The following is a 26,974-nucleotide window of genomic DNA, read 5'->3' as shown; positions in this document are numbered from 1 at the left end:
GTGATGACTGCAACAGTGTATACACTTGAACATCTACATTTATGATAAGTGTCCACAACTATTTTCTGGATGGATGGATGCAGATCTAGAGTTTTTATTTCTAAAGTCTTGATTATTACTTTACATCTTTTTGTTTTGTTTTTTCTATGTTTGTACACTAATGTAAGAGTTTTTTGTAGGTAGCCATATGTCTATGTCTTGCAGGTGGCTTCCTTTCAGATAAGTTCTTCATAGCCATTACAGAAAGCAGTAGTGAAGAAGAGCAGAAACTCTGAGCTAAGAAAAGTATTCCAATGAATACCCTCATTTTGAAGAATTGTTAAATCAAGGCGTAAGCTGTTCTTCAAAATAAGTACATTTGTTTTTATCAGATTACATAAAGATTGTAAATATTTTGTGATGGAAACGTCTAATTTATGTCACAGCCTTAGAAACTTCTGTTATGTTGATGATTTTGAAGATATCCATACTAAATGCCAGTAAATAAAAATAAGTACATGTACACTATTTTGTTATAAAAAGAAGCTCCTCTTCACTTTCAGCGCAGTTATAGTAGGCATATTATCATGAGAAATATGTTGTAGTAAAAAGTGTGTTTTCGCTTTATTAGGTATCTTCTAGAACTGAATTCACAATTTTGGCTCATAGAAGATGAGCAGTTACCGTCACTTTGATTTTTTGCAAGGCAGTTTAGTCATGAATGTTTCTTTGTTGTGCATTCAGCTGCCGAATCTTTTCAAGCCATTATATGCTTCATCCGTTAGGCATTTTTCCAGTTTGGTATAGTTTTTGTTGTTTTCCCCTGAATGGAAGCAGAATGTTTGCCTTTAAAATTAGGATCCATTGACAGACCTACTGGGTTAAGACCTTATAGAACATCATTTTATTCTTTTTGTAATCTATCAAAGTTTACAAGACAAATATGCCTGTTCAGCAGCAGTTTTATGTTTGGATTTATTGTTTATCTGTTAGGGTATTTAAGTTGAGGGACTTTTCATGACATTGTGTTTAACTGCAACATGTGTTAAATTTGTTTTGCAAAACATGCTCTCAGTCTGGACTTCACAGTTAACAGAACTAGTAATGTTTTCAGACTTGGCTAAGTATTTGGATTTTTTTGTATTCTTCAGAAATTAGAAGAGCAGGACAAAAGGGCTTTGAATGTAAAAGAACAGCTACAACGGGAACACAGGTACCTTAAACGCAGATTGGAACAACTTTCGGTGCAAGGAATGGAACGTCTTCGAACAGACAGTATGGGATCAACTATCTCAACAGACTCTGAACAAGGTACAGAGTTATCATATGGATATCAGCATTTACTTACAGCTTTTTGACTGCAAACTGCTATAAATTAACAATTGTCATTTATTTGAATCTGAACACAGAATCTGTGTACCTGAGAAATTTTGACTGGGGGGGGTGTTACTGTCAGGTGTGAAGTGTTTGGCTTTGAATGCTTGAAGGAGAGTGGTACAGCGTCCTTAAGCCAAACCTGGTGAACTCTACTACATGCAAATGCCAGATGTTCATCGTGCATACAGCTGCAGTCATAATAGATGGGTTATCCTGCCGTCAGGCGGGTCCTCGGTCGGCCGAATTCCAAAGTCTAGGTCCGGCGTTGGTTGTCGTCGCTTCTTCCCTGACGTCAGTGCGGCAGGGGTATAAAAGAACCAGCCGACGCCATTTTCTCCAGTCTTTCTTGCCGCGCGGTGCCCGAAGCAGAAGCAGTTCGCAAGTGCCAGTCGGCCAGCTCCTGAGATTACGAATATTTTTCAACCGAAGTCTTCTTGAAAGCTAAGTACCCCGTTAGGGAAACTTTTCTTGCCTCAGACCGATGTCAGACAAAGTTAATAATTGCATTTCATGTGGGAAGCAAATACTGCATAAGGATTTCCATTCCTTCTGCATTCCTTGCTTAGGCCCAGACCACGAAGTCTCGGCCTGTCGTTTTTGTGCTAGATTCAACAAACGCACTGTTAAGCTTCGGGCGGAGTTCGCCCAACACTATTTTGGCAAAAAGTTTAACTACATTATGTCGTCGGATACTCCGACTCCAGTTTTGAGTAAAAGACGCAAAGATAAGGACCGACGTACGAGGTCCGCGACTTCTACCGACACCACGCTAAAGCTGACTACAGGTGCTCCGGTTCTCAGCGAGGCGCCTACGCAGCCCCTGACTACCTATGACACTTCCTTAGCAGTGTCTTCTGTGCCTGAGGTCGCAGGCTCCTCGGCCCACACCCCGATTACAGATACTGACGCCACTCTTGGCAGGGAAACTCAGAGTTTAGACAGGCCTGCCACCTCTCAAGGTGTCTTCAGGCCTTCTTCTTTTTTTTCCATTAAGGCTTTCACTAAATCTAAAGCAGCCATGCATACTAAAAGACAAGCTCCACAGGGCCCCTCTCAAGGCCCCGTTCCTAAAAAGCAGATGCTCAAAATGGCTGAGGATTTGATTACTCTTATCAGGGGTTCTCAAACCCCCCCCCCCCCCCCCCGGACAAAAGGCCCAGAGTGGAGGAAGAATACCCTTCCTCGGACCAGGCCTCCATTACTTCAGAACATTCTGAAAACCAGGAACATTCATACTCCCCTTTTGAAGATTCTGATGCAGAGGAGTCCATTCCCTCTGTCTCCCCCCCTGAGGACTATTCTTTTGGGGAAACCTTGCATACCTTGAGGGAACACTTCCACTGGGAAGGCCAAGATTACTCAGACTCCAAGAAAAGGCTCAGAGATTTCCTCTTGCTCCCTCAGCACAGGCCTCTGGCTATCCCTCCTGTCTTAGACATACTAGATGATGTGTATTCAGAGGCCAGCCTTAACCCAGATTCTTTACCTCCAGCTCCAGTCAAGTCTGACCGGTATTACCGGGTTCCTGATTCACACCAATTCCTATACAAAAGCCATGCGGCTGACCCAGAAACTATTTCACAGGGTCCCAAGGGAATTAAGGCCTCCACTGCCAAAAATCCATTACCTTCGGAGAGAGATTCCAGAGCTTTAGAAAGGTGGGGGAAAAAGGTATACACCTCGGCCACTTTAACCATGAGGGCATTAAACTGTCAGTTCCATATGTTAAAGTATCAACAGTTTTTGTTATCTCAGTTGAAAAGCAAAATGTCACAACCTGAACAACCAGACTTGAAGGAGTTGCAGGATTTGTTGCATAGTGCAGAACAAGTGGGTAAACACACCTTACAATGTGGTTTTGATGCTTTAGAGAACTCCTGTAGAGCTGCTGTTACAGGATCAATCATACGTAGACATGCTTGGCTCAAAGAGCAAACCTTACCAGATCATGTCAAAGCTAAATTACTAGATGCACCTCTTCAAAAAGATGTATTGTTTGGTGTTAAAGCTGAGGAGGTATTAAAGAAAATGGAGGAAAAGGCAAAATCAATGCAAACAGTGAAATATTTCCTACAGGTACAACCTCCACATTTCAGTAGAAATTGGTCTTCAAAAAAGTGGTCCTTTCCAGCCACGGACAGACTTCAAAGAGGTAGATACAGGCGCCCGAGGGGTAGAGGGCAATCTCAAGGATCATTTAGAGGCAGACAATGGCAAGCACCTACACCAAGAAGTGGAGAGGATAGATCACAGCCATTCAGAAAGCAGAACCAATGACTTTCCCCTTTGCATGCCAAGCAAAGCTCTAATGGCAGCACCTTTAGGCGGAAAACTGGCATTATTTTCGAAAAATTGGCATATTGTCACAAAAGACAAATGGATCCTGGACATTATAGACAGAGGCTACAGATTCCACTTTCACACCCTTCCAAAAATGAGAGGCATGCCAAACCTGCCACAAAATCAAAGGGCAGAGGCACAAAAACAAATTTCAGCTCTCATGGACATGAAAGCTATTCAAGAGGTACCTGCACAAGAATAGGGTCAAGGTTTTTATTCCAGACTATTCCTGGTACCAAGGAAGGACAAATATTGGAGACCTGTTTTGGACCTATCCATCCTAAACACATATTTACTCGTACCAAAATTCAAGATGCTCACATTACAGCAGCTTCTTCCCATGCTGGGCAAGGAGTCTTGGCTGGTAACATTGGACCTCAAGGAGGCATACCTGCATGTCCCTATCAGACAAGATTGCAGAAGATACCTCAGATTTCTTGCAGGTTCAACCCATTATCAATTCTCTGCATTGCCCTTTGGCTTATCTACTGCGCCCAGAGTGTTCACGAAATGCCTGGCATCAGTAATTGCCTTCTGCAGACTTCAAGGGATACAAATATACCCATATTTGGACAACTGCCTGATCCAAGCGGACAGCAAACACATACTTCTGAAACACCTGGCATTTGTAATAAAGTTGTTGAACTCTCTGGGATACACAGTCAACAAAAATAAATCAAGATTAATACCCTCTCAAACAATAATTTTCCTGGGTGCCTGGGTGCCAGCTTGAATACAAACACCCAGATGGCCTACCTCACGCCAGAGAAATAAGGGCAACTAACTCAATACTTCAGGAAACTGGCATCCTTCACCAGGCTGACTGCAAGGAAAATCCTGCAGGCTCTGGGATTCATGGCATCTTTCATCCTGCTAATCCCATGTGCAAAGCTGCATATGAGGAAACTTCAATGGTACCTAAAAAAACTTATGGTCTCAACACAGCCACAGTTTGGAAACAAATATACTACTGATTCCATGCCTCCAAAAGGAATTTCTGTGGTGGGTTCAAGCATGCCAAAGAAACATAGGTCTCCCATTCTGCTTGCCTCAAGCAAATCAGATCATCACAACAGACGCCTCGGACTACGCCTGGGGGGAGCACATGACAGATCAGTGCATTCAGGGCAAATGGTCCCAAAAAGAAAAGCACCTACACATCAAGCAAAAGGAAATGCTAGCAGTAAAAAATGCTATTATGGCTTTCAAAGACCTACTGCATCCAGGCCAGCTATTGATAAGGACAGACAACACCACAGTGATGGGGTACATAAACAGACAGGGAGGAACCCATTCATATCCCCTGTGCAGGCTAGCCATGTCTCTTTGGAACATGGCTCTGGAATTACAAATCCAACTTCAAGCACAATTCCTGCCAGACAAGGAAAACACGCTGGCAGACAACCTAAGCAGAAATATGACAGATCCACACGAATGGAAGTTGCATCCTCAAGTTTTTACAAAGATAATTCAGGCATGGGGAAGGCCAGACATAGATCTCTTTGCTACCCACAGAAATTACCAATTGACAAAATTCTGCTCAAGGACCTATCATCCACAGGCCTGAAAAGTGGACGCACTCTCTTTCAGTTGGACAACAATGACAGTTTATGCCTTTCCACCTCTTCCTCTGCTGCCCAAAGTTCTATTAAAAGCCAGAGCAGACAGACCAAAGATGATTCTCATTGCTCCAGACTGGCCAAGACAACACTGGTACCCACTCCTGAGGAGCCTGACGATTCCCACCATGGATCCTGCCTCTAATGCCTCTTCTGTTGACCCAGCACAACTTCAAAACTCTTCACAGTCGGCTGAAAACACTCAATCTAGCCGCATGGAGGATTCCTTAAATTCACAACAGACCCTACTCTCCAAGGAGGTGCAGGATGTCATTTTGGAGGCCAGAAGGCCTTCTACTAGAAAAGCCTACTCCGCAAAATGGAAACGGTTTTGTGCCTGGAATCAGAAAAAGGGTCAGAATCCTGGAATACTGAATTTACCTCAAATATTACAGTACCTAGCTGAGATGCTAAGCAGTGGACTTTCATTCTCCTCCATCAAAATCCATGCCTCAGCCATTTCTGCTCAGTACAACACTGATCCTCCTTTATTCTCTCACCCTCTCTTAAGACAGTTCCTTAGAGGGGCTAAGAATATAACACCCCCAAGGAAGCAACCAGTACCTGCTTGGGACCTCATTTTCATTCTAGAAAAACTGACCCTGCCTCCATTTGAGCCAGCTGCTTCAACAGAACTGCAGTATTTGTCATGGAAAACAAACTTCCTTCTGGCTATCACCTCAGCACGCAGGGTTTCGGAACTACAAGCCCTCATGGCTGTGCAGCCTTTCATAATTTTCCATCAGGACAGAGTTTCCTTACGAACCAACCCTTCCTTTATGCCAAAGGTAGTATCCAGGGTAGCCTTGAATCAGGTTATCCACTTACCTACCTTTTACCCTAATCCACAAAACAAAGGGGAGAGACTACTACATTCCTTGGACATTCACAGACAACTTCATTATTATTTGGACAGAACAAAGCCATTCAGAAAATCAGAGCAACTCTTTGTGTCCTGTGCTACAGGTGCTCAAGGGAAGGCTATTTCCAAACAGACTATCTCAAAATTGATAGCCCACTGCATACGCTTTTGTTATTCTTTTCATGGTAAAACTGTACCTACAAGCATCAGATCTCACTCCACAAGGGCCACAGCTACCTCTGCAGCTTTCCTCAGGGGGGTTCCTACCAAGGATATTTTGGAAGCAGCCACTCTATCACCTACCATTATACTCCAAATCTAGAGCGGGCTTTGCCACTGCAGTCTTGCAGGGCATCCTTGCTCCTCCTAGTTCCACTTAGTGCCTACCACCCCTTTTTTAGCTTTTGGATTCTACCCATCTGTTATGACTGCAGCTGTATGCACGATGAACATAGTACAGTTTTGTACCTACCATAAATGTAGATGTTCGAGTGCTAATACGGCTGCAGTCCAGGTTTCCCTCCTTCCTCTCTTGGGACAGGCCTAATGGCTAACACCTCCTCATACAACCTGATTGGGGTATTCTTTTATGGTGTATTTGCTTGCAACTACTGTTTTTGATTATATTGCATTGCATTATTACATAAATTTATGTTTTGCCTTCCTTCTGGGGGCACCTGACATCTGGGGCAAGAAAAACTGAAGAAAATGGCGTCGGCTGGTTCTTTTATACCCCTGCCGCACTGACGTCAGGGAAGAAGCGACTACAACCGACGCCGGACCTATACTTTGGAATTCGGCCGACCGAGGACCCGCCTGACGGCAGAATAACCCATCTGTTATGACTGCAGCTGTATTAGCACTCGAACATCTACATTTATGGTAGGTGCAAAACTGTACTTTTTTAGGGATGATTTCTGGTTCCCCTGGAAGATTTGCTTCTTTGGTAGAAGCATAATTTTGGCTTGTATTTTAAGTTTCTTTACCAAGTAAATTTTTACTGTGTAGACATCACTAAAGCATAGAATGTGATGTCAAATGAAGGCTAGTTGTGGCAGCCTTATCTGCATAGTTTCCTGATTTTTGTGTCAGATAAAATAGTTTCCTAATTTTTGGTTCAGGTAAAGATTCTGGTTACTCTGCGGTCCAGTTAATCCTATTCATTTCCAGATGTGTATACACAGTACTTTTACAGATGCAGTAGTGACTGTGCTTTTCTGACTTGCATCCCAGTAGCGTATTGTACTGAGGCATAAACTAATGAAATTGCAGTAACTGGGGTAGTGATATTCAGAAGCTCTTTTAGACAAGGATAGAGTCCTGCCCGGGATTTTTTTGGTGATAATACTCAACAGTTTGGTCTAAACATCAGCCTGCTAAGGTCCTGAACTCTCAGCAGGAAATGGACTTTGCTTCTGCATACTGTGTTTGTGGCATTATGGAGTTTTTCATGTAGTTAACAAAGTGAATTTATTTTTCCTTTATCTTGAGTGTTTCTTAAACTAGTGTACCTTACGCAGTCATCCACTTTTTGAGAGAACTTGGCTAAGATATCCATTCCAGTCTTAGTGCTCAGTCTTCGAGATAGCTGTGACCTTTGTAGTATTTTTTTTCTGAGAGTATAATTCAGCCTGAGCAAGATCTCCTTGCTTATAAGCTGGATCACGAAATAAGAATGGAAGAAAAAATAAACAAGTTCCTTTTCTTTTAACTGTAACACCATGAGTTATGTGAGGCCACAGCCATGATACCCCAACAGTAAATTTTTCATTGCAGTGTATGAACAATTTGCCTGATATACAAGATGTGGCCATTAGATGACACTGCGTCCTCTACTGTGTAAACCAGATAACCAAAGCAGTTAATTTAGTAATTTCCATTTTGTGAAGAATGGTGCATGCTCAGTATTTTATTATGTGATTGTTAGTGACATACATTATAGTTTCCATTGATTGGATGTGTGTTTAAACGTATTTTGTGATGTGACATTAATTTATACTGATGAGGTGTATTGTTTTACCATGGAGTATTTAAGAGAAATTTTTTTTAAGTCTTTCAGAATATTTATCACCTGTAAAGTTTTGAGTCATGTGATCTTAATTGCAGCTAATCTAGAGCTTGTTTTGCAGCTGAAAAAGTTGCTTTGTAAACCTGCTGTGCTGTTTCACGTACATCTCAAAAATTATGTTTTTGATGAAAACTAATTACTATGATGACCTTTGAAGCACAGCATGTAGCAGGACTGCAAAGTAGGATATAAAAGTATTTTTAAACTGAATAATAAACTGGTCCATGAAGGACCATTCCAGACACTTTCTGATCCATGCAAACCAAGTCAAGTAAATGTAGTGTAAGCACATTAATGGAACAGAGAACTGGTGCTGCAATGTACTGTAACCATTGCCCCATTCATTCAGAAAATTAGCAGTACAGACATAAACATTTAAGAGCATATGAGTGCTGTAAACTTTTAAGTAGGAATAGGCTAATGACACTCCAAAAGTATGCAGTAAAGTACTTGACATAAGACTTCAGGATATTGATGAAAATAAATGAAAGGTACATCAGATTCTAACTTTGTATTGAGTGCAGGAAATTAACAGCTGCAGAATGATCATCATTTCTTTGGTGCTGATATTGCAGTAAGACCGAGCACCACATTTGTGACCGTAAAACATGACCAGAGTAAAGACAGTGTAGCAGTCAAATAAAAAACAGTAAAATGAAGATGTTCATTGTGTTTCACTGTTGCAGTCATTACATTTGGGTAATCTGCTGGCAGGTTGCCCTCAGTCGGCCTGATTAATAAAGTCTTGGGTCCTGCGTCAGTTGCTGTCCCTTCTTCCATGACGTCAGTTTGTCAGGGGTATAAAACATGCAGCCGACGCCATTACATCAGTCTTTCTTGCCGCGCGGTGCTCGAAGCAGAAGCAGTTCGCAAGTGCTGGTCGGCCGACTCCTGAAATTTTCGTTTTCGAGTTTCAGAACCGAAGTCTTAAACTAAAAGCTAAGTAACTCATTGGGGAAACTTTTTCTTGCTCCTTACCAATGTCAGTAAAAGTTAATAATTGTATTACTTGTGGGAAGCAAATGCCTCATAAGGATTTTCATTTGTACTGTATTCCTTGCTTAGGCCCTGACCACGACAAAACCTTGCTGTCGGTTTTGTGCTTTATTTAATCAGCGCACTATCCGTCGTCGGTACATTTTTGCTTCTAAATATTTCGGTTCTCGGTTTAATTATACAGAAATGACATTGGTTAGCCATCCGACTACCGGAATACCGAAAAAAACGCAAAGAAAAAGACAGTCAGGCCGTTGAGGTCCAAAACTGCCGACAACGCTTCTCCTAAGCCAGTCACCAGTTCGCCGGTACTTGGTGAGGTGCTTTTGCAGCCTCTGATACCCACTGCTTCTGATTCGCAGGCCTCTACTGAGACCCATTCAGAGTCCGGTATGCCGCAAGATGCTTCACATATGGAACCAGCGGATGTCTCTACCTTGGATGGGTCCAGAGCCACTGAGCAGGCACAGGCTTCTGAGGGTGTATTCAGGCCTACAGACTTGCATACTAAACTGACTCCAACTTCAGTACTAAGGCCTAAACCTCGATCTATGTCTAAAAAACCGATGCCCAGGCCACATGTTCAGGCCCCTGTGCCTAAAACACAAATGATCAAAATGGCTGAAGATTTAATTACTTTAATCAGGAGTAGTTAACCCCCCCCCCCCCCCCCCCAAGAGGCCTAGGATTTAACTTGACTATGAATCTTCTGAACAGGGCTCTGTTTCTTTTGACTCTTCTAATGATCTGGATTTGTCCATACCTACTTATGAGGACTCTGATGCAGAATATTCCATTCCCTCTGCTTCTCCTCCTGAGTATTTCTCTTTTGGGGAAACTTTACATACCTTAAGGGAGCATTTCCACTGGGAAAGTCAGGATTTCTCTGAATCCAAAAAGAGGCTTGGGGATTTCCTTCTTCCTTTGCATAGGCCTTTGGCTATACCTCCTGTACTAGGCATTGTTGATGATGTGTTTTCGGAATTCAGTATGGCCCCTGATTCCTTGCCTCCAGCCCTTAGCAAACCAGACAGTTACTACAGGGTTCCTGATTCCCACAAATTCCTTTTCAAAAATCCTGTTGCAGACCCTGAAACAATTTCTCAGGGCCCCAAGGGCATTAAGGCTTCTACTGCTAAAAATCCTACCTTTTCTGATGAAGAGACTCCAGGGTGCTCGATAGTTGGGGTAAAAAGATTTATACTTCTGCAACCTTAGCAGTCAGGGCTTTAATCTGTCAATTCCATATGATAAAATATCAACATAATATCATGGGACTGCTTAAACAGAAAATTATGTTGATTTCTGACTATGTGGAGAATAAAGATTTACAGGATTTATTGCATTCAGCTGAACAAGTTGGCAGACATACTTTGCAATGTGGTTTTGATTCTCTACAGGCCTCTTGCAAGTCTGCTGGTACTGGGTCTGTGCTTAGAAGGCATGCTTGGCTTAAGGAGCAGTCTCTACCTGACCATGTTAAAGCAAAATTTTTGGATGCTCCTTTATAGCAGGACCGCCTGTTTGGCAATAAGGTTGAAGAAGTTCTAAAAAAGAAGGGAGATAAAGCTAAATCTATGCAAACTGTGAAAGATTTCTTACAAGTACAACCTCCTAGATTTAGTAGGCACTAGCCTACTAAGAACTGGTCCTTTCCAGCTCCTTCCAGAGCCACTCCAGCCAAGCCCAGACATTCCAAAAGCACCAGGTTTCAGTCCCAAGGGACTTCAAGAACTAAGCAATGGGGTGCTTCCACTTCCAAATCTGGAAACAACAAGGCACCACCCTATGGTAAACAGTCTCAATGACTTCCCTTTAAAATTACCAAGCACTTATCTCTTAGCCGCCCCTTTGGGGGGAAAACTGGCTCTTCATTCAAGAAATTGGCAACTTATAGCCCAGGAAAAATGGGTTTTAAATATAGAGTCCTAGGAATACAGATTTTATTTCCACACGCTGCCAACTCCAAATGGGTTGCCAGATCTGCCCCCAAATCGGTGGGCTGAGGCTCAGAAACAAGTAGTTTCCCTCCTAAACATGGGGGCTATTCAGCTAGTACCAGAAGAGGAAAAGAGGCAAGGTTTCTATTCCAGACTTTTCCTGGTACCCAGAAAAGACAAATCATGGCGTCCAATTCTGGACCTGTCTACTCTAAACACCTTTCCGGACATTCCAAAATTCAAGATGCTGACTCTTCACCAGTTACTTCCTATGCTAGGCAAGGATGCCTGGTTGGCAATTCTAGATTTAAGAGGCTTACCTGCATATCCCAATCAGGGGACCTTGCAGAAGATACCTACGCTTCAAAGCAGGCTGCATGTATTATCAGTTCTCTGCACTGCCCTTTGGCTTGTCTACTGCGCCCAGGGTATTCAGAAAGTGCCTGGCTCCAGTAATTGCCTTTTGCAGGCAAATGAATATTCAAATATATCCATACCTGGACGATTGTCTAATTCAGACAGAAAACCAGGCCATTCTTCTAAAATATCTGGCATTTGTAAAAAGAGTTCTAACCTGTCTAGAGTACACCATAAATGAAAAGAAATCTCAACTGGTACTCTCTCAAAAAATTACATTCCTGGGTGTAAGCTTGAATACAACTGCCCAGATGGCTTTCCTTGCATCAGAAAAGCACATTCATTTGGTGACTTGCTTCAAACAGGTGGCGACAAAAACCCTGCTATCTGCAAGGCAAATACTGCAAGCATTGCGGTTCATGGCCTCCTCCATTCTTCTAATTCCATATGCAAGACTGCACATGAGGAAACTTCAGTGGCACTTAAAAAGTTTATGGAGTCAACATTGTCACAGCCTGAAAATAATAATTCCTATCATACCTTGCCTGTGCCATTCACAACACCCCCTGCCGCCCAAACCCTAACTGCAGACGCATGAGACTATGCATGGGGGGCTCATCTGGCAGGGAAGTGCATTCAGGGCAAATGGAACCCAAATCAAATGCACCTTCATATCAATCAAAAAGAAATGCTAGCTGTACAGAATGCACTGACAGCCTTCAAGGACTACCTTCATCCAGGACAATTACTGATAAAGACGGACAACACCACGGTTATGTGGTACATAAACAAGCAGGGGGTACACATTCCTACCCCCTCTGCAGACTAGCCATGGCATTGTGGAACACAGCCTTGAGCTACCAAGTACAACTACAAGCTCAATTCCTGCCAGGAAAGCTGAATGTTCTGGCAGATGAACTAAGCATAAATATCATGGACCCACACGAATGGAAACTGGAACCATGGATTTTCAACATGTTGACACGCAAATGGGTCTTTTTGCCTCGGGACAGAGACATGATCCAGGATCTTTGGTCCCGATTTCCTGTCCGACTTCCTCTGTGCCATCCTCTGGTGAGGAGTCAAGGGGCCGATGCTCCCCCATCGGGTCCAGGGAGGAGGGTTGGGTTGGACAGCTGTCTGATCCGAATCTACCTCTCAGGGTCTCTGCGCAGGTCAGCTCGGTGCCTACATCGGCTTCGGAGCCTACGGCTTTGATTCAGGGGCAGTTTCCTGGTTTTTCGGAGCTGGGGGCTCCCTCGGAACAGCATCGTGGTGCCTTCGAGGTCATGAAGAGTGTGCTGCCACCCCAGTCAGCTCCACTGTCTGATCCAAGTTCTCTTCCCCCAAAAGCGCCAGAGTCTGCCTCTCTACAACCCCCCCCCCCCCGGTATAGAGACCCAAAGTCCTAGGAAGCCCCAGTGGGCGTATCCATCTCTTCCAAAACCTCTCCAGAGTATCCCTCTGAAGAGGTCCCCCGGTAGAGGACATGTAAGAGGAAACATCTAGACTTCCCTGAGGAGTCTGTCAAGTCAGACACAGACCTAGATGATTCAGAAGGGTCCCCATGGTCACCTTCTGAGGATGTCTCTTTTGCAGACATCCTAGAAATCCTTAAACAGAGAGGTAGCTGGAAATCCATCAACCCTTCTGAGGATGAGTCCGTGTACCTGGAGGCTTTCAGGTCTTGCCCCTCCCACCTCTTGGGTGACCCCGCCTTTTGACCAGCTCCTTAACGTAGTTATTCGAAAGGTGTGGGGCTCTCCAGAGTCTGTGGAACCTGTTCTGAGGAGGCCGAACAAGTTCATTACTGCTCCCTCTGACAAGGAATTTTTGTCCAAAGGTGTCCCAGTAGATGCTATGGTGGCGGCGGCAGCCACCAAAAGGGAATTGTTTGAGACTTCCACATCTTTCCATCCATCGAATAAAGAATCTCGCACGATGGACAGATACGGAAAGCATATGTTCTCATCAGCAGCCTTTACACTCAGGTCACTGAACTGTTTGTCTCATTTCACTAGACTTCAGAGGGATCTCCTGAAGGAGTTAGCTGATACCCTCCAAGGTTTTACAGCTGCTGGGATTTCAGACAAGGTGACCACTCAGCTTGCTACCTTAAACTGTGTAGATGTTCTTCGTGTTTCACTGTTGCAGTCCTTACATTTGGGTAATCTGCTGGCAGGTTGCCCTTAGTAGGCCTGAATAACAAAGTCTTGGGTCCTGCGTCGGTTGCTTCTCTTCTTCCATGACGTCAGGTCGTCCGAGGTATAAAACATGCAGCCGACACCATTTTAATCAGTCTTTCTTGCTGCGCGGTGCCCGAAGCAGAAGCAGTTCACAAGTGCCGGTCGGCCGACTCCTGAAATTTTCGTTTTCAAGTTTCAGAACCAAAGTCTTCAAACTAAAGCTAAGTACCCCATTGAGGAAACTTTTTCTTGCTCCTTACCGATGTCAGTAAAAGTTAATAATTGTATTACTTGTGGGAAGCAAATACCTCATACGGATTTTCATTTGTACTGTATTCCTTGCCTAGGCCTGACCACAATGTGCCTTGCTGTCGGTTTTGTGCTAAATTTAACCAATGCACTATTAAACGTCGGTATACTTTTGTTTCTAAATACTTTGGTTCAAGATTTAACTATCCTGAAATGTCATCTGTTAGCAATCCAACTACCGGAATTCACAAAAAAGGAAAGGAAAAAGACAGAGACAGACCGTCGAGGTCCAAAACCGACGACAAAGCTTCTCCTAAGCCAGTCACCGGTTCGCTGGTACTCAGTGAGGCGCTTTCGCAGCCCCTGATGCCCACTATTTTGAGTCGCAGACCTGTACCGAGACCCATTTGGAGTCCGGTATGCCACAAGATTTTGCAAGTATTGAACCCGCGGATGTCTCTCCCTTGGATGGGTCTGGAGCCGCTGTGCAGGCACCGGCTTCTGAGGGTGTTTTCAGGCCTCTACATTTGTATATTAAACCAATGCCATCATCAAAAACAAGGCCAAAATCTACTTCTATGTCTAAAAAAAACGACGCATGAGCCACGTGCTCAGGCCCCTATGCCAAAAAACAAATGATCAAAATGGCTGAGGATTTAATTACCTTGATCAGGGGTTCCCAACCCCCCCCCCTGCTAAGAGGCCTAGGCAAGGCACTGATTATGAATCTTCAGATCAGGTTTCCATTTCTTCGGATTCCTCTTCTGATCAGGAATTTTCTATTCCACCTTATTAGGAGAGTCAGGACTTTTCAGAATCCAAAAAGAGGCTTAGGGATTTTCTTCTTCTTCCTCAGCATAGGTTTTTGGCTATACCTCCTGTTTTAGACATTGTTGATGATGTTTTCTCAGAATCCAGCATGGCTCCTGATTCCCTGTCTCCAGCTCCTAGTAAGCCAGACAGATATTACAGGGTTTGTGACTCCCACAAATTTCTTTTCAAAAATCCTGCTGCTGACCCTGAAACTATTTCTCAGGGTCCCAAGGGTGTTAAGGCTTCTACAGCCAAAAATCCTACCCCTTCAGATAGAGACTCCAGGGCACTGGATAGATGGGGTAAGAAGGTTTATATGTCTGCAACCCTGGCAATCAGGGCTTTAAACTGCCAATTTCATATGCTTAAATATCAACAGCATGTCATGGGCTTACTGAAGCAGAAAATGATGTTGATTTCTGATTGTGTGGAAAATAGTTACAGGATTTTTCATTCAGCTGAACAAGTTGGAAAGCATACTTTGCAATGTGGTTTTGATTCCTTGGAGGCCTCTTGCAGGGCCGCCATAACTGGATCTATGATAAGAAGGCATGCTTGACTCAAGAAGCAAAATCTGCCTGATCATGTTAAAGCTAAATTGTTGGATGCTGCTTTACAGCAGGACAGTCTGTTTGGTATTAAGGCAGAAGAGGTTTTAAAAAGATGGAAGACCAAGCTAAAATCTATGCAAACTGTAAAAGATTTCTTGCAAGTGCAGCCACCCAGTTCAGTAGACACTGGCCTACTAAGAATTGGTCCTTTCCAGTGTCCAGCAGAGCTGCTCAGGTCAAACCCAGATGCTCCAAAGGCTCCAGGTTTCAAGTCACAAGGATCTTACAGGACAAAACAATGGGGTGCCTCCACCTCCAAATCAGGAGGTAGCAAAGCACCACCTTACGGTAAACTGTCTCAATGACTTTCCTCTGCCATTTCCAAGCACTTATCTTTTGGCAGCCCCTTTGGGGGGGAAACTAGCACTTCATGCTCAAAATTGGCATCTAATTACCCAGGACAAGTGGGTCTTATAGTATCCCAGGGATACAGATTTCATTTCCACACATTGCCAGTTCCAAACGGATGGCCAGATCTGCCCCCAAATCAGTAGGCAGAGGCCCAGAAACAAGTCATGTCCCTCATGGATATGGGGGCTATTCAACCAGTACCAGAAAAGGAAAAAGGGCAAGGTTTTTATTCAAGACTTTACCTGGTACCCAGAAAAGACAAATCATGGTGTCCAATTCTGAACTTATCCATTCTAAATAATGTCATGGACATTCCAAAATTCAAGATGCTGACTCTACAACAGCTACTGCCTATGCTAGGCAAGGATGCCTGGTTGGTAACTCTAGACTTAAGAGGCATACCTGCATATCCCAATCAGGGAATCTTGCAGAAGATACCTCCACTTCAAAGCAGGTTATTTGCATTACCAGTTCTCTGCACTGCCCTTTGGCTTATCTACTGCACACAGGGTCTTCACAAAGTGCCTGGCTCCAGTAATTGCATTTTGCAGACAAACATTCAAATTTATCCATATCTGGACGATTGTCTCATTCAGGCAGAGGACAAGGACACTCTTCTTCAACATCTGGCGTTTGTAAAAAAGGCTTCTAACATACCTAGGGTACACCATAAACGAAAAGAAATCACAACTGGTACCCTCTCAAATAATTACATTCCTGGGTGCAAGCTTGAATACAACTGCCCAGATGGCTTGCCTCACGCCAGGCAAACAAATTCAATTGACAACATACTTCAAACAAGTGGCAACAAAAACCTATCTGCAAGACAAATTGTGCAGGCTTTGGGGTTCATGGCATCCTGCATTCTACTAATTCCATATGCAAGACTGCATATGAGGAAACATCAATGATGCCTGAAAAGGTTATGGAGTCAACATTGTCACAGCCTAGAAACAATTATTCCTCTCATTCCCTGCCTGCAACAGGAGTTCTTATGGTGGGAAGAGGCATGTCACCAAAACAAGGGACTGTCATTCATTCCACCCCTTGCCACCCAAACCCTGACTACAGATGCATCAGACTATGCTTTGGGGGCCCATCTGGCAGGGAGATGCATTCAGGGTGAATGGAGCCCAAATCAAATGCATCTACATATCAACCAGAAAGAAATGCTAGCTGTACAGAATGCTCTGACAGCCTTCAAGGACTTCCTTCATCCAGGACAACTACTAGTAAAGACCGACAACACCACGGTTATGTGGTACATAAACAAGCAGGGGGGTACCCACTCCTACCCCCTTTGCAGACTAGCCATGGCCTTGTGGAACACAGCCTTGACTTACCAAATACATCTTCAAGCTCAATTTCTGCCAGGAAAGCAAAATACTCTGGCAGACTACCTAAGCAGAAATCTTATGGACCCACACGAATGGAAACTGGATCCACAAATCTTCAGCATGTTGACACGAAAATGGGGGAGCCCAGACATAGATCTATTTGTCTGTCCCCAAAACTATCAGTTGGACAAATTCTGCACAAGAACTCATCACAATATCAGTCTATCCCTTTCCTCCTCAGCCTCTGCTCTCCACGGTCTTACTGAAAGTCAGACAGGAAAAACCAAAATTTATTCTGATTGCTCCGGACTGGCCTCGCCAACACTGATACCCACTTCTAAGGAATATGTCACACCTTCCTCCGTGGTACTTGCCTCAAACTCCTCATCTATTGTCTCAGTAGAACTATCAAATTCTGGCTAATCAACTAATTTCACCAATCACATCTCTCAGTAAACCTGTGATGGATGTCATTTTGGAGACTAGAAGGCCTAGTACTAGAAAATCTTATGCTGATAAATGGAAGAGATTCTGTGCTTGGAACCAAGCACAAGGAATAAACATAGCAATGCCCAATACTCCTCATTTTGCAATATTTAACTGAGATGCTTCACAAGGGCCTATCTTTTTCTTCTATAAAAATCCATGCCTCTGCCATCTCGGCTCATTACAACACAGAGCCTCCTTTCTGTCTCATCCTTTGCTAAAGCAGTACCTCAGAGGGGCCAGAAATTTAAGACCTCCCGGGAGAGCACCATCTCCTGCATGGGACCTCAATTTTGTGCTGGAAAAACTCACCCTACCTCCTTTTGAACCAGCTGCTACTGCGGACATAAAATTTATTTCTTGGAAGACAGCCTTTTTTAGCAGTCACTTCAGCTAGAAGGGTTTCAGGACTACAGGCTCTCATGGCAGTGGAGCCTTTCATTATCTTTTACCCAGACAGGGTGGCCCTCAGGACCAATCCTTCTTTTATGACTAAGGTGGTATCCAGTGTGGCTCTTAACCGGACCATTCACCTGCCAACTTTTTTCCCAAATCCGCAGAACAAGGGGGAGTGAATTCTGCATTCATTGGATGTACACAGACAACTAAGATTCTTCTTAAACAGAACAAAATCTCTAAGGAAGTCTGAGCAACTACTGGTGGCATTTGCTGCAGGAACAGAGGGGAAGGCTATATCAAAGCAGACTATTTAAAAATGGATAAGTCATTGTATTCGTTACTGCTACATGCACCATGGTAAACCTATGCCCAAGGGGATCCGATCCCATTCCACCAGGGCTGCTTCTACTTCTGCAGCCTTTCTCAGAGGGGTTCCTACCAGAGACATTCTAGAAGCTGCTACTTGGAGCTCAGTTCATACATTCACAAAACATTACCATTTACCTCTGTTTTCTAAATCCATGGCAGGCTTTGCCACTGCAGTCCTGCAGGGCCTTATAGTTGCTCCTAGTGCTATTTAATTCCATCCTCCCATCAGTAGCTTTGGGATTCTACCCAAATATAATGACTGCAACAGTGAAACACGAAGAACATAGAACAGTTGTGTGCACTTACCATAAATGTAGATGTTCAATTGTATTCACTGTTGCAGTCCGGGTTACCCACCCAACAGCCCCCTTTCTTCTCTATTATTATACCTCTTCTTTCCTCCACTGTGCTCAAAAGCCTTTGTGGTGTATTTGCTTTTAGTTGAAGGTAATTTTTTTGTGTTCTAAAATACTTGCATACATATATATATATATATATATATATATATATATATATATATATATTTTTTTTTTTTTTTTTTTGCTCCCCATTTGGGGGGGGTCACCTGACATCTGGGGCAAGAAAAACTGATTTAAAATGGCATCTGCTGCATGTTTTATACCCATGACAACTTGACGTCATGGAAGAGGAGACAGCAACTGACGCAGGACCCATGACTTTATTTAGGCTGACTGAGGGCAACCTGCCAGCAGATTACCCAAATGTAATGACTGCAACAGTGAATACACTCGAACATCTACATTTATGGTAAGTGTACACAACTGTACTTTAACTCTTCCATGTGGCTTATATCTTCTGCGTCAGATGGAGCGAATAGGGCAGCAGGCCCAGGAATCTCCCTAAGGAGGCACTCCTGGATGCACCTTTGTGAGTTCGCAGAGCCCTTCAAGTCTTCCTTTATCAACGCCCCTTTCAATGGCTCGTCTTTGTTTTGCTCAAAGGTAAAAGAAACTCTTGACTAGGTGCGAGCAGGAGGGTAAGACTCTTTCTGCCATGGGAGTACGTTTTTCCCTCGATACCAGGCCTTATCTCAAGGGGCAGAAGGGAGGGAAGATGTGGTTCCGTAAGTCACAAAGAGTTTTCTCAAACGCACATGGTGACTCTTCCCCAGGAGCAGAGGGGGAAACATAACAGAAGATGCCGACCTCATGGCATAGGGGTCCACAAAACCAGGGCGACAGGAGATGCATTCTCTGGTAGGCCCTTCTAGCTCTCCAGAAAGGAGGCCCGCCTGTCCACCTCTGGAGACAGTCAGGGGTCGATTTGTCACTGTACCAAAATGCCTGGCTAAATATTACACAAGACAAATGGATACAGACGATAATATCCAGAGGCTACAACATCCCTTTCTCTTTCCCTCCCTTAGAAAAAAGGTCAATCCCGGACGTCCACCCAGCCAAAGGGATCAGGCAACCCTAGAAATTCAAAGGTTGCTAAGAAAAAGAGTCATCCAAAACATCCTCGCAGACCAAATTGGATCCAGAACTTACTCTGGGTTCTTTTTAGTTCCAAAAAAGACAGGGGACTGGAGGCTCATTTTGGATCTCAGGAGGCTGAACAAGCCCGTAAAAAAAAAAAAAAAATCAAAGTTCCGGATGGTGACACTGCAGTCAATACTTCCCTTTTTGGGAAAAGACAATTGGATGTGCTTGACAGATCTCCAGGATGCGTACTACCATATCAAAATGGGCAGGCGATCTAGGAATCACCTACGCTTTCGGCTGAGAGCCAGTCACTGTCAGTTTCGAGCCCTGCCCTTTGGTCTCACTGCAGCCCCCAGAATGTTCACCAAATGTATGGCAGTGGTCAAGGCTCACTTGAGACGTCTAGGATTCAAAGTGTTTCCATACCTGGATGACTGGCTCCTAACCCCCACCACTGAGCATCTACTAATCAAAGCAAGAGACACCACTATTCACCTGTGTTCACAGCTGGGTATCACCATAAATTTAAAAAATCTACTTTGTTGCCATCACATCATATTACATTCATAGGAGCCCAGAAATTGTAGTTTATTGGCCGTTTGGGCAGTTTTTCCATCTCTTATATGCCAACCTATTTATGGCCTGTGTGGAAGAGCAGTTGATATGATGTATCTCATAATTTATACCTTGGGGAAATTGATATGTGGAGACGCTACCTCAATGACTGCTGGATGATTTGGAAAGCTGATGAGGGATACTTGTGTGAATTTATGGAATACATCAATGGTAATAAGTGGGGGATCCAGTTTACTGTCAATTATGATGTTCATCAAATTACTTTCTTGGATGTTTTCATCACAAGGAATTCAGATCATACACTGGATACCCACGTTTTCCGCAAGTATCTACAGTACAACTCATTATTACACGCTTCCAGCTTTCAACCACCCCATGTTACATGCAACATTCCAAAATTACAGTTTTTGAGAATTAGACTCATTTGCTCCCACCCTCAAAAAAATGAAAGCTATAAGTTGGACCTTATTAATAGGTTCAAATCCCGTGGATATAAAACGGGTATGATACTTTCAGCTAGTAACTTTGCATCTTCTATTAATAGGAATGATCTCTTGACATATAAGGGTAAACCACAATCAGGATCATCTGAACTTAGATTGATTACCACCTACGGACGTAATACCAATGATGTTCATCGTGTTTCACTGTTGCAGTCATCACTGTAGGGTTCTTCCTGCCAGCAGGCAGCCCTCGGTCGGCCAGAATCCCAAAGTCTGGGTCTGGCGTCGGCTGTTCAGTCATCCTCCCTGACGTCAGAGTGCCAGGGGTACAAAGCTCCCAGCCAACGCCATGTTCTCCAGTCTTTCTTGCAGTGCGGTGGAAGCAGTTCGCAAGTGCCGGTCGGCTGACTCCTGATATTTTTGGTGCTTCATTCCAAAGACTTTCTTCTTCTTTTCAAAGCTAAGTACCCCGTTGGGGAAACTTTTTTCTTGCTCCAGTCCGATGTCAGAAAAAGTTAATAATTGTATTTCATGGGGGAAGCAAATACCTCATAAGGATTTCCACTCTTACTGTATTCCTTGTCTAGGCCCTGACCACGAAGTAGCTAGTTATTGGTTTTGTGCTAGATTTAATCAACGTACTATTAAGCGGAGATACGATTTTGCTTTTCACTCCTTTGGCAGACAATTTAATTACAATATGTCGTCGGACACGCTTCCGACTACCAGAGTTCACAAAAAGCGCAAGGATAAGGACAGGCCTCCGAGGTCCAAATCAGATGACGTTTTACAAGCAGACCCAGCTGCAGGAAAGCTGTCGTCAGTGAGGTGCTTTCGCAGCCCCTGTCTTCAGCCACTACAGAACCGCTTGCCGAAATGGACTCCCACGAGGAGCCAACTAGGCCTTTGAGTACTCCAGGTGCAGGACCTTCGGACACTGCTCCCTCGGATGGGTCCGGAGCCGCTGTGCAGGTACCGGCTTCTGTGGGGGTTTTCAGGCCTACGCAGCTTCAGATAAAGGCAAAGGCAAAGACTCCTTCAAAAACAAAGACTCAAGCCCAGGCCTCCTCTGATCCGTGACCTAAATCACAAAAACAAATGCTTAAAATGGCGGAGGACTTACTAACTATGATTTGGGGTTCACATCCCCCTCCAGACAAAAGGCCAAGACAAGAATTGGACTATGAATCCTCTGATCAGGCATCTATTTCTTCAGTGTCTTCCACTGAACAGGATTATACTTTCCCTCCTTAAGAGGATTCTGATGCTGAGGAATCCATTCCTTCAGCTTCTCCCCCTGAGGATTTTTCTTTTGGGGAAACTTTACATGACATGAGGAAACATTTTCACTGGGAAGGACAAGAGTACTCTGAATCTAAGAGAAGGCTTAGGAATTTCCTTCTTCTTCCCCAACACAGACCCCTGGCTATTCCTCCTATTTTGGATATTGTGGATGATGTCTTTTCTGAGGCTAATTTAACTCCTGACTCATTTCCTCCAGCCCCTGCAAAGCCTGATGGATATTACAGAGTCCCGGACTCCCACCAGTTTCTTTATAAAAATCCTACTCCTGATCTAGAAACCATTTCTCAGGGTCCTAAGGGTGTTAAGGCTGCCACTGCTAAGAACCCTATTCCGTCAGATAAGGATTCTAGAGCTTTGGAGAGATGGGGCAGAAAAGTGTACACTTCTGCTACTTTATCCATTAGGGCTTTAAATTGTCAATTTCATATGCTAAAATATCAGCAATTTCTTCTCTCTGTTAAGAAACAAAAGCTAGGTACCATTTCTGCATGTGCAGATAAGGAATTACACGATTTGATGCATGCTACTGAGCAGGTGGGGAAACATACCTTACACTGTGGTTTTGATGCTTTGGAGGCCTCATGCAGGGCGGCTGCCACTGGCACGGTCTTTAGAAGGCATTCTTGGTTAAAGGAACAAAATTTGCCTGATCAAGTGAAAGCAAAGTTACTGGATGCTCCTGTTCAACATAATGTTTTGTTTGGGTCTAAGGCTGAAGAGGTGATAAAGAAAATGGAGGATAAGGCAAAATCCATGCAAACAGTTAAGGATTTCTTACAAGTTCAGCCCCCAAGATTTAGCAGAAATTGGCCAACTAAAAATTGGTCCTTTCCCAGCTCGGACAGGCCTCAGAGGGGTAGATGTAGGCCCCCCAGAGGGAGGACCCAAGCACAGACCTCTTATAGACCTAGACAGTGGAGTGCTTCCACCCCCAGGGGTGGAGAGGACAGACCTCAATCTTATAGGAAACGGGCTCAATGACCCCCCCTGCATGGCTCCAGGAACCTCTCTCCTGGAAGCCCCTCTAGGAGGAAAACTCTCTCTTTTTCACCAAAATTGGACTTACATAACCCAAGACAAGTGGGTTCTGGATGTAGTTTCAAGAGGTTACAAATTCCACTTTCATTCCTTGCCAAGACCAAACGGATGGCCAGACCTACCAAAACACCAATGGGCAGAGGCATTAAACCAGGTGGGATCCCTCATGGCTATGAGGGCCATAGAACTGGTTCCACAATCAGAGACTGGGCAAGGCTTTTACTCAAGACTCTTTCTAGTTCCCAGAAAACAAAATTCTTGGAGACCCATCCTGGATCTGTCAGTCTTAAATACTTTCCTGGAGATACCACAGTTCAAGATGCTTACTCTGCAGCAGCTCCTGCAAATGTTGAGCAAAAATGCATGGATGGTGACATTGGATTTAAAGGAGGCTTACCTACACATTCCTATCAGACAGGAGTGCAGAAGATACCTCATGTTCAAGGCAGGCTTGAAGCATTACCAATTCCCTGCGCTGCCCTTTGGCTTGTCTACTGCGCCCAGGGTCTTCAAGTGCCTGGCACCAGTAGTAGCTTACTGCAGACTCAAGGGAATTCAAATGTACCCTTATCTGGACGACTGCCTTATTCAAGCAGACAGCAAGGATGTCTTACTCCTGCACCTGGAATTTGTTCAAAATCTACTCAAGTACCTGGGATTCACTGTGAACATAAGTCAAATTTGACACCCACACAACAGATAACTTTTCTGGGTGCTGTTTTAAACACAACAACCCAGATGGCATTCCTGACATCCGAAAAACAACTTCAGCTGGCTTCAACTTTCAAAACCCTGACGTTAATGTCTCAGCTAACTGCAAGGAAATTCCTGCAGGCTTTGGGCTACATGGCCTCCTGCATCCTTCTCATGCCATATGCAAGCCTGCATATGAGAAAGATACAATGGTACCTAAAAAGCATATGGTCCCAGCATTGTCACAGTCTAGACACGCAGATTGCTGTCTTGCCTTGCCTGCAAAAGGAATTCCATTGGTGGGCCATGGCATGTCTTCAAAACAAAGGGAAAGCCTTCAGTCTGCTTCCAGCCTACCAAGTGTTAACCATGGATGCCTCTGATTATGCATGGGGAGCCCACTTGCAGGGGAAAGGCCTGCAAGGTTTTTGGACAGAGGATCAGAAGCACCTACATATCAATTTAAAAGAGATGTTAGCTGTGCAGAATGCCCTCTTGGCTTTCAGGGATCTTCTACAGCCAGGGCAACTACTGATACGGACAGACAACACCACAGTCATGTGGTACATAAACAAGCAAGGGGGTTCACACTCCTACCCTCTTTGCAGACTAGCCATGACTCTATGGAACACAGCACTAGCTTGCAAAGTGGGCCTACAAGCTCAGTTCCTGCCAGGGAAACAAAATATTCTGGCAGACAGCCTGAGCAGGAACCTGTCAGTCCCACATGAGTGGATGCTAGACACCCAAATATTCCAGATGATTACAGAAGCCTGGGGCTGCCCGGACATAGATCTATTTGCATCTCCCCTCAACTACCAGTTACAGACTTTTTGCACAAGGACATATCACAAACTAGCATGGAAAGTGGATGCTCTCTCATTCAGTTGGAGGAACCTCTCGATGTATGCCTTTCCTCCTCTACCTCTTCTTCCACGAGTGTTATTAAAGATAAAACAGGACAAACCCAAGATAATTTTACTGGCCCCAAATTGGCCTCGACAATTTTGGTACTCAACACTGATGAATCTATCCCAGGAGCCTCCTTGGATTCTACCTCCAATTCCAAATCTTTTGTTCCAACACCAGGGCCAGGTTCTGCACTCTCATATCAAAACTCTCAGCCTGGCAGCCTGGCGTATTCAGGGTCTATGATTAATCCTACCCTTTCCAAACAAGTCATGGATGTCATCTTAGAAGCCAGACGGCCTAGCACTAGAAAATCTTATGAAGGCAAATGGAAGAGATTTTGCACCTGGATGCATGCTCAGGATTCAGATCCTCTCATTCCTAATATTCCATTGAGTTTACATTACCTGACAGACATGTTACATAAGGGTTTATCCTTTTCCTCCATAAAAATACATGCCTCGGCTATCTCTGCACATTACAATACATTAGGTAACCTATCTACCACATCCACTTCTGAAACAATATCTCAGAGGAGCAAAGAATTTAAGGCCCCCTAGGACACCACCCATACCTGCCTGGGACCTCAACTATGTTCTGGAAAAACTTACTCTGCCTCCTTTTGAGCCTGCTGCCACATCTGATATAAAGTATTTATCATGGAAGACCGCTATCCTACTGGCTTTGACTTCAGCCAGGAGAGTCTCGGAGTTACAAGCGCTCATGGCTGTAGAACCTTACATTATTTTTCATCAAGACAGGGTTTCTTTAAGGACTAACCCTACTTTCATGCCTAAAGTAGTTTCTAAAGTGGCTTTAAACCAAACTATTCACCTGCCAACTTTTTTCCCCAATCCAAAAAATAAGGGGGAGAAGATCTTGCATTATTTGGACGTGCACAGGCAGTTTCGTTTTTACCTGGACAGAACCAAGGATATCAGAAAAACAGAGCAACTGTTTTTCTTATGCAGCAAATTCCCAAGGCAAGGCTATTTCAAAACAGACCATTTCTAAATGGATTACTCATGGAGTCAGATTTTGTTACTCTCATCATGGAAAGCAAATCGCAGGAAAAATCAGGACTCACTCCACCAGAACTGCTGCTACTTCTGCTGCTTTTCTCAGGGGAGTACCAAAGATATTTTGGAAGCTGCAACTTGGAGTTCAGTGCATACTTTCTCTAAGCACTATAATCTACCTCTTTATTCTAAGTCCAGGGCAGGCTTTGCTTCTGCAGTCTTGCAAGGCCTACTAGCCGCTCCTTCTACTCAATAACCTCCACCCTTTATCTCAGCTTTGGGATTCAACCCTACAGTGATGACTGCAACAGTGAAACACGATGAACATAGTACAGTTGTGTACACTTGCCATAAATGTAGATGTTAGAGTGTCTTCACTGTTGCAGTCTGGGTTACCCACCCCCCTTGTCCCCTCTTATTCCCTCATTAGTGTTGTTCCCTGCTTCACCCTTCTTCTGAGGTGTATTTGCTACAGGGTATGGGGTTTTGTTGTACCTTACTTTTAGCCTTTACTTTTGGCCACCTGACATCTGGGGCAAGAAAAACTGGAGAACATGGCGTCGGCTGGGAGCTTTATACCCCTGGCGCTCTGACGTCAGGGAGGATGACTGAACAGCCGATGCCGGACCTAGACTTTGGGATTCTGGCCGACCGAGGGCTGCCTGCCGGCAGGAAGAACCCTACAATGATGATGCAACAGTGAAGACACTTGAACATGTACATTTATGGTAAGTGTACACAACTGTACTTTTTGTTGGACATGGTGAACAAACATTGGAATATATTGTTAGCGGATGACAGATTATCTGCATTCTTAAAAAATAAATGCCAATTTTCATACCGTAGGGATAAAACCATGGGATCTGATTTTAACCATTACAAACACTGGATAACTTTGGGAGAACCATTACAAACTACTTTAACTGGTGACTTGTTGCAGGGGTGTTTTCCATGTGGTCATTGTGTACAGTGTGTTAAGTTGGCTAAGTCCAAACAGTTTACTAGTAAAAATACTGGGCTGGTTTTTGATATCAGGTTTTTGGCCAACTGCGGAACCGATTGGGTTATTTACCTAGCTACCTGTCCATGTTTATTGTGGATTTAGTAATTTGGGGCCATGCACCTGCCATACATGCAGGAGTTTCTTACTGTTGCTAAGTTTCTGAGCCCCCCCCCCCCCCAAGCCTTTCTGTGTTGGAGGGAAGCC

At 44.0% G+C, this 26,974-nt stretch overlaps 1 protein-coding gene across 1 annotated transcript in view; it reads left to right on the top strand.

Moving 5' to 3' along the window:
• Positions 1-26,974, top strand: part of MXD4 (MAX dimerization protein 4) — a 402,136-nt gene that overhangs the window by 255,143 nt on the left and 120,019 nt on the right. Inside the window, exon 5 of the mRNA XM_044062896.1 lies at positions 1,131-1,290. Within this exon, the coding sequence (XP_043918831.1) occupies positions 1,131-1,290 (160 nt within the window). The remainder of the gene's footprint in view (positions 1-1,130; positions 1,291-26,974) is intronic.

This window comes from Protopterus annectens, chromosome 2.part1 (genome assembly GCF_019279795.1).
Source record: "Protopterus annectens isolate FY-2018-M chromosome 2.part1, PAN1.0, whole genome shotgun sequence".
Taxonomy (NCBI): domain Eukaryota; kingdom Metazoa; phylum Chordata; order Ceratodontiformes; family Protopteridae; genus Protopterus; species Protopterus annectens.
The sequence above is the reverse complement of the archived record's forward strand: the minus strand, read 5'-3'. Positions and strand labels throughout refer to the sequence as shown.